This window comes from Capsicum annuum, chromosome 11 (genome assembly GCF_002878395.1).
Source record: "Capsicum annuum cultivar UCD-10X-F1 chromosome 11, UCD10Xv1.1, whole genome shotgun sequence".
NCBI classification, from domain to species: Eukaryota; Viridiplantae; Streptophyta; class Magnoliopsida; order Solanales; family Solanaceae; genus Capsicum; species Capsicum annuum.
Window position 1 is genome coordinate 172,791,091 of NC_061121.1, and position 11,277 is coordinate 172,802,367.

The window sequence follows — 11,277 nt, forward strand, 5'->3', positions numbered from 1 at the left end:
CCGGGGATTAAAGGGAGAATTTTGTAGAACTGTTGGTTGGAAGAGAGTTGAAAGAAGTTGTCGAGAGAGAGAGGAAAGAGACTGATTGATTTGGATTGAAGAGGGGTGCGAGTTGATTTGTATTTTTGAAAAGATTAGAAAATTTTGAAAATATTAATCAAGTCCATAATTAACTTAATCAAGTTTTCTAATGATGTTTGACCCTTTAAGTTGGTCAATGTCACCAATCCTTCATTCAAGACTTAAAAGACACCTTTCCTTCAAATTTCTCAAGTAACTCCCAAGTATGGATCACTATAAAATATAGATATTAGAACATAATTTTTCCACCGCATGAGTTTTTTCCTTTTCTTCTTTGTACAAAATTTTCAATTGTTTTTTCTTTCTTTTTGTTTAACCTTTTCCTTCCAGTTTTTTCTATATAAATTCATGTTTTGTTTCATGAAAATTTTCATTCAAGATTATTCTTTCTCTTCTCTATCAATATAGTCTCCTAACTAAATTGTGAAAAAAAATAAAGACAACATAAAGGCAAGAAAAAAATTGTTCTCAAAATCTTTCTTTCCATCTTATGTATGAATGATCTCATTGTTTTTTAAACACACATAATGCTTAACAGTCATATAATGCCATAATTTGGTGTTTTACGTTATAGTCCTATAAATTAGAAGCATTGTAAAAATTTATAAAAATGATCGATTACATTAGTTTTTTAAATTGTTATATTTTATGCGCTTATTATATTCATATTTTAGCTTAAATTGAAGAATAAGATGAAATCTATTGAATGGTGATCGACTTGTGAGAATAAATATTGACGAGGACGCAAAAGATTATGTATTGATTTTGTATCTTTTTACTTCTATTTTTAGTGATCAATGTAGTAAGAATAATGTTGCATTATTCATTTTTTTCTGTTATTTCTATGATTTTTCTTTATGTTGTATTTTATATGAATTTTTTATTTTCATAATTTTTATCTATAAATCAGTTCAATCAAATACTATTTTATTATTTTTTATAATGACAAATTTAGTTTTTAGCAATTTAAAACAAGTATATAATCATACACACATTTGAAAAAGAAAGCCAAAAATATAAATTAAAAAAAAAGAAAAAAAAGGAGACCGTCCTCTACAAACTTCTTTAGATTTATCCCCCAAACAAAGCAATTTCATGATAATCGAAAGATTCTTTGAAAATTGATCAAGAATATATCGAAGTAAACGCCGGCCGTCTGATTAGATGACATATGTCGCCGGCGTTGACCGACACCGATGATTTGCATCTGCATAAAGGTCAGATTTTTAACGCTCAATCTTCTTACAATTATCTTTCAATGGATCACAATCTTGAGTTCACTTCACCGGGTCCGAATCCGTCCTCAAGGCTGCAAAAACCCAGATTGTATAAGAAGAAATACACGGGTGCTGCTCATAGAAAGGACCAAATGTTGAACCCTTTTGGGGAAAATCAAGACACGGGTCATCATGTGGAGTCGGTTTCTGGGAAATTTGGCAATGTGAGTTTTGCTTCTGGGGTTGATAGGGGTAGTGGGGTTGTTGGTAATCAAGGGTTTGTTTTTGGAGCTAGTAGAAGTAGTGCTAATAATGGTAGTTTGTTTGGAACAACAATTCCTGTTGATGAATTGAGGAAACTGAATCTTGAAAGTGATAAGCAAGGAGGATCTTTTGTGTTTACGGGTGGCGATACGAAGCTTGATGAAATGGTGAGTAAGGAAGTGGAGGACAAGTTAAATATCAAGAGTGAGGAGGGAACTGTTGACTCTGCGCGTATTGTGGACAGTGTAAAATCCGAGTGTAACGTTTTTGGCAGCTTTGCTAGTAGTGAAAATGCTGATAGTAAAATTGGTGGGGTTGTAGGAGTTGAGCTCTTGAATGAGATGGATAAATTGAATATCAAAGGAAGAACTGAGAATGAGATGAAGGACTATGGAAAATCGGAGATGTTGCTCCATGATAAGATGAAAAACATGCAAATAAATGAGCCTATGGGTTCGTATGTTGCTAATGAGAATGTAAAAGTTGGTCCAAGTTCAAGTTACCCTAGTGGAAATGCTGTTAATAAGAGTGCCAGTGGAGTTTCAATTCGTTCAGGGTTCACATTTCAGGCAGGGATGCAGAATAATCAGTATAATAATCAGGTTCATCTAGACGCTCATAGTGGTGCATTTCCCTCCTGTAATATCCCTGTTGAATCTATGATGGGTACTTTTGAAGTACCATCAACTGATAGGACTGGAAAGAAGGTTGAATTTAGTTTCACTGCTAAGTCTGTTGGCATGCTAATGCAAAATCTTACACCAACTACTAAAGGAAGCTTAAATAAGAAAGTTGAAACTAGAAAGGAAGCAACTAGAGATCCTAGATACAAGAAAAAGAAGTTGAAACCTAAGCAAACACTCTCAACGCCACTGAACTTTGCGCAAGACTTTGCCTTCAGAGGAAGTTCAGAAGGGAATGCTGAACCTTCTGAACTGTATTCACCAATGGATATTTCTCCATATCGTGAAACACTAGCAGATGGTACACTTTCAAGAGGAACTTCTGTGGCTTCTGATGAGTCGTTCGTTCTGAATGAGAATTATTGTTCAAGCGATTCACGTCCTGCAGTTTCAAATGATGTAACAGATGAAGATCTGATAGATGCAACAGTATGCATGAATATCAATGAAAATGATGTGACATATAGTGAAGCACAAGAAGTAGAATTCAGACACTCAAGTCATCATGGTGTAGATACAGGCGGTCCTTCTGAAGAGTCTATATCTGGGACTGAAACTGAAAGCTTTAAATCTGCTGCGGAGCATTTAGATTATAGTACTGATTCTTTCGGAACTGCAGCAGATACTGAAGTGACTTCTAGATCAACAATTGAGAGACAAGATACTGACGGGGGAAGTCAGTTTAATGTTGCTTCAAATTTAGAAGAGGCTTGCCAGGGTAGCTTCATATTTGCTGCATCCTCTGTTGCTCATAATCAGATAGCAGCGGCAACACACCAACAGAAGAAGAAAAATCGAATGAAGATCATTAATGATTCGTGTAGTTCAACTACAAAATTGTCTTACTCCTCGTCACCTGGGCAATTTTTTCAAGTTTCTGGGTCATCTCCTCTTTCATCTCCCACTCAGGGTAAGAAAGGAGATATACCTGCTATGATAAGCCATAGCCAGGGAAATAATGAACAAGCTAGGATCAAGGAGGTCAACCCTGAAACAGTTGCTGCAAGCATGGCTGCTCAGGAAGCATGTGAAAAATGGCGATTGAGGTACAAGTTAGTGTTCTTTTTTTAAATCATGGAGGGATCTACCTTGATTAAAGTTGGGATGAAATTTTTGGCCTATATTGTTACTGGATTGACTCTGTGTTAGGACGTGTTGCACTTCCTATCAATCATGCCAATTTCTTCTTCCTGTGTTCAATATTAGGGTGTGATGGTTGAGTAGCTCAGGGCCTGTCTGGATTGGCTTATTTTAAGTGTTTTTAAGACAAAATAGCTTTTAAACACTTTTGAAGTGCTTGGGTAAAATAAAAAAAGTGCTTTTAAGCACTTACTTTTAAGCTAAAAAGGCAAAAATAAGCCAAAAGTCATAAATTAGAATTCCTAACTTTTGGCTTTTGACTTATAAAACAAAAGCTATAAGCCCATCCAAACACCCACTTATTCCTTTTTTTGTGTATTTTTATGTGAAGCTCATACTTGTGATATGAATTTATATCAGGGGGAATCAAGCCTATGCAAATGGAAACTTATCTAAAGCAGAGGAATGCTACACACAAGGACTGAACTGTGTGACTGAAAGTGACACATCTAAGAGCTGTCTTCGGGCTTTAATGTTATGCTATAGCAACCGTGCAGCAACACGTATGTCTCTCGGAAGAATGAGAGAAGCACTAGAGGATTGTATGAAGGCTGTTGCATTAGATCCAAACTTTTTCAGGGTCCAAGTTCGAGCTGCAAAGTGAGCTTCACATGTTATTAATTTTACCTTGTCTTTGTCATAAGTTCCTTTAGTCTCTATATCGTACAGGTCTAGCGTCCTCTTACCTTTTTGAAGATTTGGTTTGCTGACAGAAGTTTGATCACTGGCCTTTAGTATGCCTAAACATTCTGTTTAGCTTTCAGAGTGCATGAAACATATACAATGTTAATACACAACAACAACAACAAACCCAGTATATTCCCACATAGTGGGGTCTGGGGAGGGTAAAATGTACGCAGTCCATACCACTACCCCCGAAGGAGTAGAGAGGCTGTTTCCGATAGACCCCCGGCTCAAGACAAAAGACCGTAGACCAACAGTCGTGCAACAACATGATAACGAACAAAGAACCAACATCCACAAAAATAAAGTATACTTAACCAAAAGGCAAACAATATGCTAAAGTAACAAAAGAACCAACATTCACAAAAAAAACAGTATAATTAACAACCCAAGGACCCCCTCCCCATAACTGGAACTCCCAACCAAGCTATCCTTAAACCTCCTAACTACGGACTACGACTCGACCACCCACCTTAGCCTTCTAGTTTAATACTCTTCCTCCAAACCTTCCTATCTAGGGTCATGTCCTCAGTAAGCTGTAACTGTTCCATGTCACGTCTAATCACTCCTCGCCAGTACATTTTTGGTCTACCCCTACCTCGCTTGAAACCCTCCAAGGCCAACCTCTCACATCTACGGACTGGGGCATCCGTTCTCCTTCTCATCACGTGGCCAAACCATCTCAACCTCACTTCCCGCAACTTATCCTCCACCGAAACCACTCCCACCTTCTCCCGAATAGTCTCATTCCTGACCTGTCCGCCTTCGTAAATCCACACATCCAACGCAACATTCTCATTTCCGCAACCTTCAACTTTTGGACGTGAGAATTCATAACAGGCCAACACTCCGCCCCATATAACATGGCCGACCGGACCGCAGATCTATAGAATTGTAGTGTTAATACAATTTATAAATAAGAAGGAGAAGTATGTACTTTTTTTTGGTAACCGTGTTTTGTTTTGCATTTTCTTAGCTGTTACCTTGCTCTTGGGGAAGTCGAAAATTCATCAAATTTTTTCATGAAGTGCTTGCAACATGGTCCAGAAGCGTGTGTGGATAGAAAAATATTGGTGGAAGCCTCGGAGGGCTTGGAAAAAGCACAGGTAACGTTTTTAACTTCATTGGTTGCTTTACATTCTTCTTATCAGGACTTATCTTCTTCAGATTCTTTCCCTAGATAGTTACCATCTTTGTTGCTTCTTTATCTGAATTGTCCTAGCTGTGTTTTCCATGCAATTATTACCTTGACATCACACACTTAATGACATTTATGCCCCCGCTTGTTTTTTAATCCATCAGTTGTTTGGTGAAAGAAAAAGAGAAGAAAACTTGCAACATATTTGGATTTGATATCAGGTTTTGAATGATATTATCCGGAATTTTTAGCCATAGATATTATGAGCCCGTGCAGCACTTCTCAAGCGTACTCTCTGAACAACTTGCTTATGGTATCTCCTATGAAATGCAAGGTCATTTAGAGGCCCCAAAATTGAGAAAAAGAAGAGAAAATAGGGACAAGAGGAACACAAGTATAGAGGGTGCATTTAAGTATCTGTTGCTAGATTAGCTAATTAAATATATGACCCATTCGTGTGCCACAAGTATTATCTCGCTAAGACAAGAAAAAGTAGAAGAATGTGGAGAGAATAGGTGATTTTACTTAGATTCTGGTTTTGACATTCTAGTTGAAGCTTTGATTTTGATTTTCTTTATCTAGCTTCTTCCTGAATAATAATGCTTAATAAACTTCTGAATGTTCAGCAAATAAAATGAGCTTAGTTGCATTTATTTAGAAAATGAAAAGTTGAAGGCTAATTGGTTTTTTCTGATGTCCCTCAGAGGGTATCAGAATGCATGAAGCGATGTGTGGAACTATTGCAAAGACGAAGGCAAAGTGATGCAGAGTTGGCCTTGGGTTTGGTCAGTGAGGCTTTGACAATAAGCACCTATTCGGCAAAACTACTCGAATTCAAAGCAGATGCCCTTCTTATGGTTTGTATCATTTGAACCATGAGACTGCAATATTGAATTTTGACTGCTTAAAATTTGTAACATTGCACCATGTTTTCCAGAAATCTTTTGAATTTATTGAGATAAATTAATTTTGTTGAGTTGAATGAACAGCTGCGGAGGTACGAAGAGGTGATTCTGTTATGTGAGAAGACACTTGAACTTGCTAAGTCAAATGCTCCACCATATAATTTCAGTTACCAGTTGTCAGAGTTAGATAGTACTATCACAGAGAGAAGTGCTTCCGCTGGGCTCTGGTGTGTTTCTAAAATAGTCAAGTCATACTTTTATCTCGGGAAGCTTGAAGAGGCTGATAGTTTTCTGAAAAACCAAGAGAAATCAATGCGTCTAATGGAAAGGTGGCTTCTACATTGTGGAATATATCTGTACCCCTTTTTACATACATCTGTAGCTTACAGTCATATAATTTGACTTTGCAGTAGTGGACTCAAGAATTTAGAAGCTTTTGTTCCTCTAGCTGTAACAATACGTGAGCTCTTGTGCTTTAAGGTGAGTGCGCTTTGTGCTTTATGACCTTCCCCTTTTTAAGCAAACACCTATCACTTGTTATATTCAGCTTATACCCAGGTTATACATGTATATAGATACCATTGTAACAAAAGATTATAAATTTTTTAATCAACTAAATGTAGCAGCTATATTTGAACTATAGGTCATTTTCTTAATGGAACTTGCAAAATTATTTACCTGTTAATATTTTGAAAAATCTTCTGGGATGGATTGTGAAAGGAAAATGAAATAGCAATAACTGAACTACTGAAGAGAAAAAACAATTATGGTCTGTGGCTGAATTAGCTAGTTAGTAGCCGTGATAAATAAGAGAGACGGTAGGTATCGAGTAAAAGCGGAAAAATTTATGAGGTTGTACCTTTGCTGTAGGACCTTAAGATTGCTAGGACTGCTGTGTCAATACTAAGTTGCACCATTTAATGAGAACCCGAGTTATTGTATGTGAAGTAGCGGCATACATGGCTCACTGCTTTAACTAGCCATTTTACAGCATTTGGTCTCCACTCAAATCTTAGGTAGTTGAGTTGGGATTCGGTGGCTCAACTGATCCATTCAGGTTCAATGTAGACACACGCACATATGGTTTCTTACACACTGAAGTGTAATAGTACTTCGAGCTTTACATACTCCACGTCGAATATTATTTTTTAAACCTTTGAAATTGTATTTCTTACAAGTGGTCATTCATGGATCATTGTTTGTGAGAGAATGACTTGAATTTATTTTTAACTTATTTTAGTTTATTAAGGGATTTTGTCCATAGATTTTTTGGAAATTATTTCAAGTAATTGTTTGTTTATCAGATTTACTGATTATTTCAACTTCAAACTTGAAATATGGACTTTGATGTTACCAAAGTCCTACTTAACATTGTCATTGGTATCATTATCCTTTTTGAAGTGTGTTGGTTGGTCTTTATTTGGTCAACACTGAATTCCTAGCAAAGTTTTTTTGTTGCTATTTCCTTTTTCTTTTTGGAGAAAGGTATTACTAGTTATTCTTATGCAATATGAGATTTAAGCAGCATGGTATCTTTTTTAAAAAGTTTAGTTCTCCGCCTGACCCTTGGCAATTAAATTTATTTAATGGCTTGCTTTTTTGGTAAGTTCCTAGTACGAGAAAGCTACTGCAATTAGTAACCATTGTACCCTTTCTGAAAAAGAAGAAAAAAGAGATGCAACAAAACTGTATACTGAGGAAGCCTCTAATAATATCCCCGTTCTTCTGACTATATGAGGTATAGTTATCTGCATCATCTGTTTGTGTTTGTAATAAAAAATCGAACTCTACATCTGCTTGGAATTACTAGCTTTTTATGGTCTGAGTCCATCAGCCAACATGTAATTGTAAGGTTGCTCCATTATGATTGTAATGGTTTCATTTTGGGTACTACAAGCTGTGATATCCTCTAGATTATATAAGGTGTCATGTCTAGTTTTTTTCTAGGTTCTACCCTAAGGGAACACAATCAGTTCAGTTTCTTTGCTCCAGTGTGATATTTTAATGTAGCATGCAGAACTAGTCTATGGCTGCAATATGTGCTATTACCTATCCTGCTGGAAGTGTTGGTAGGCCTCATCTTGGCATCTTACCGATTTTGTTGATTAAAGACATACGAACTGAGCTGACTATGGCTCTTGTTTCTAGTTGCTTCAGACTCTTGTTTGCTTCTGTATAGCCTCTCACTTGTTTGTTGATCCATTAAGTTTAAATGTTTTCCTACCCTTGTTTGACTGTTCATCTTTATTGCATTTTTCTGATTCCTAGCATATCTCAGAGAGTAATGCAAAATTTTTTGCTGCTACCCTGAGAACAAAGTAATGTTAAAAAATGAAAACAACATTTTGCCTTCCATTTAAAGAAATGTTCATCCTTTATTATGCAGGCAGCTGGAAATGCAGCATTTCAATCAGGAAAGCATGCAGAAGCTGTTGAGCACTATACAGCTGCTGTATCATGTAATTTTGAGTCACGGCCTTTCACAGCAATTTGTTTCTGCAATCGTGCTGCTGCATACCGAGCTATGGGTCAAATTTCAGATGCCATTGCAGATTGCAGCCTAGCAATTGCCCTTGATGGAAATTATGCGAAGGTATGGTTCTAAAATGGTCTTTTTGGTGCAGCTATTGAATGCAATTTCTTTCTTTGCATTTTCTGATAGTCTTGCCTTGAGGGGAAATCCTTTCAACTACCCTTCTTTTTTCTTCCAACATAAACTCCAACAACTGCTCAGAAGTCGCATAAGAGTGCAAAGATTGTACTGTTCAAATCATTGATATGTTTTCTGCCTTTTTTTTTGGGTGAAGTAGTTCCATAATGAAGGACAAGAGAAATAGTTAGATAGGAGGATGTGGAGGACACATATTAAGGTAGGAGTGTTGTCTTGCTTTTCGAAGGTTTAGGCTTGTTGGTGTTTGTCGTTGTACTAGCCGTAGTATCACAGTTCTTGCTTGTGATATCTATCATAATCTGTTGTTTATTGTGTTTCACTTAACTGTTTTTCTGTTGTTCTTGTTTCTTTCTTGTAGACTTTGCACTGTTTCCCTTGTTAGTTACTATATTTTCTTCATTGTTTCCTTCGTTGTACTTGGATTTGCTTCACTTGAGCCGAGGGTCTTTCGGAAACAGCCTGTCTACCTCCACGAGGTAGTGGTAACTGGTAAGGTCTGGATGCACTGTATCTTTCCCAGATCTCACTTGTGGGATTTCACTAGGTATGCTGTTGCTGTTGTTCCATAAAGATGCATCAAGAATATGCTGAAATTACATATTGGAACACAAAAATAAATTTAGCTCCTGTACAACAAAGGCCAATTCTAAAGTCAAAGATATAGCATATTCCAAGAGCTGGACATAGCTATTTGCAATAGCAATTAGCAAGAGTTTCCAACATAATAACTTAAGAAGACACTTAGCCTTTAGAAAATGTGTCCGAGTTGAAATTGATCAAAATATCTGCGGTGCCTCTCAGTCCAAACACACCAAGTACTTGCAGAGATCTTTATCCAGATTTTCTTGACGGTCCTATGCCTATCAACTCTCCATGAGCACCAAATTTTATAGGTATCTTTGAGTCTAAAAACGGCATGATCCAATTGAGTCCAAAAGGAGAGTAGAACATATTCCCATAAGTCGTTAGAAACTAAACAGTGGAGGAAGAGGCGACTAATACATTCTGAATTGCTCGAGCACATGTAGCACCTGTTCACAAGCTATATACTTCTTTGCTAAGGTTATCTTGAGTTAAACATGCCTCATTCAGAACTGTCCAGGCGAAACAAATTATCATTGTTGAAAGCTTTGTCTTCTAGATAAGTTTCCAGGGCCAAAACTCAATGATCTGATTCTGCGCACAGAGTTGACTGTAACCTGCTTTTACAGTATACAACTGCTTCGTATTCAGGGATGAAATTATGAAGCCTGCTCAGGAAATCTAGGAGATCCTGTAATTCCCAATCATGAACATTCATTCTCATGTTAGATGTCCAGGTGCTGCCAGTATCGTCAGCGAAGTCCTCCTCCAATGTAGAATTGTCCGACCTTTGGTCTTTCAAGAACATGATGTGAGCACCATTGCCACCTTTGAATCAGATTCTTTGAGAGAAACTCATTCCAAAGTTTGCTAATTTGCTTCCCCAGGGTCCTACCTGTTTAAAGAGCTAGGAGTTCTAGTGCACTGTGGTTTCCAGTTCCCTTGAGCTATACCTCTAGGTCCATTTCATCAACATACTTTTTGTTATGTTTTGCAAGATAAACTAATTCTCCAGACCCACTTTGTGGGATTATACTAGGAGTGTTGTTGTGCCAAGATCATTAATCCCTAGACCACCTTTAAGCTTAGTTTGAATGACTCTGGCTCATTTGACCAAGTGGAATATATGATTCTGACTGTTTCCCCTTGTACGGGAAGGATCTTTTGATTTTGCAAACTGGCTTAGCACCTTCCGGGGCATTGGAAATATGGACATCATGTAGGTCAGGGTGTTGTCTAACACACTATTAATCAAAATGTCAGCCACCACCGTCTAAAGATATTGCATTTACCAAGATGCCAGCTAAGTTGCTTGGACTCGGGTGCAGGTGTCTAATACGGGTGATCTCTCATGATCTAAATTTTAAGATTTGGGAATATGGATCTAGATATGGACACGAGTGCCTGGAATCGGCTAAAAATAATTCAAATATCTAAAATTTGAATTATAAAGCCTAAATTATGAGATATCATGTTGGAAACTTTAGGAGAAAATATTGGTAAAGAGGAGAATCCTGAAAGGAGATAAAAGGAAAAAGAGTAACATAGAAATTTCTATATACAAGGTATTCCATTTTTTTATATTACCCAATATCAGTTACTCTATTTGACTCTGTATGCATTTTCTCCGTCGATTTTGGTCAAAGTACCCAAAATTGGTTAACCAAATCGGGTACGATCCCTCATGTGCACACCCCTGTCGTGTCAGTCCAATACTCTATTTTTTTGATAAGGTAAAAAATTATTAACATTTAGGGGAAACCCCGTATACATCTATAATCTATTAAAAGTGTGAAGACTCTTTAGAAAAGTGATTTGAACTTTTTGCCCTTCATTAAAAGACTTTCTTTAGGTTTGGTTAATCTGCTAACAACTTTATAACGGCTCTCTCTCTTCCTCCCTACCCTCTCTC

General features: G+C 37.1%; 1 protein-coding gene across 2 annotated transcripts in view; it reads left to right on the top strand.

Moving 5' to 3' along the window:
* The first annotated feature begins 1,085 nt into the window (after positions 1 to 1,085).
* The window catches only part of LOC107848445, a 36,196-nt gene continuing 26,004 nt past the window's right edge, over positions 1,086 to 11,277 (top strand). Inside the window, exons 1-7 of one of the 2 annotated variants that reach the window (XR_007046912.1) lie at positions 1,086 to 3,291; positions 3,746 to 3,985; positions 5,046 to 5,175; positions 5,912 to 6,064; positions 6,197 to 6,441; positions 6,523 to 6,592; positions 8,499 to 8,705. Coding sequence is in view for 1 of the 2 variants with exons in the window: in XM_047399079.1 (XP_047255035.1) it covers positions 1,253 to 3,291; positions 3,746 to 3,985; positions 5,046 to 5,175; positions 5,912 to 6,064; positions 6,197 to 6,441; positions 6,523 to 6,592; positions 8,499 to 8,705 (3,084 nt within the window). In the remaining variant the exon portion in view is untranslated. The remainder of the gene's footprint in view (positions 3,292 to 3,745; positions 3,986 to 5,045; positions 5,176 to 5,911; positions 6,065 to 6,196; positions 6,442 to 6,522; positions 6,593 to 8,498; positions 8,706 to 11,277) is intronic. The other variant, XM_047399079.1, reaches the window with a different exon arrangement.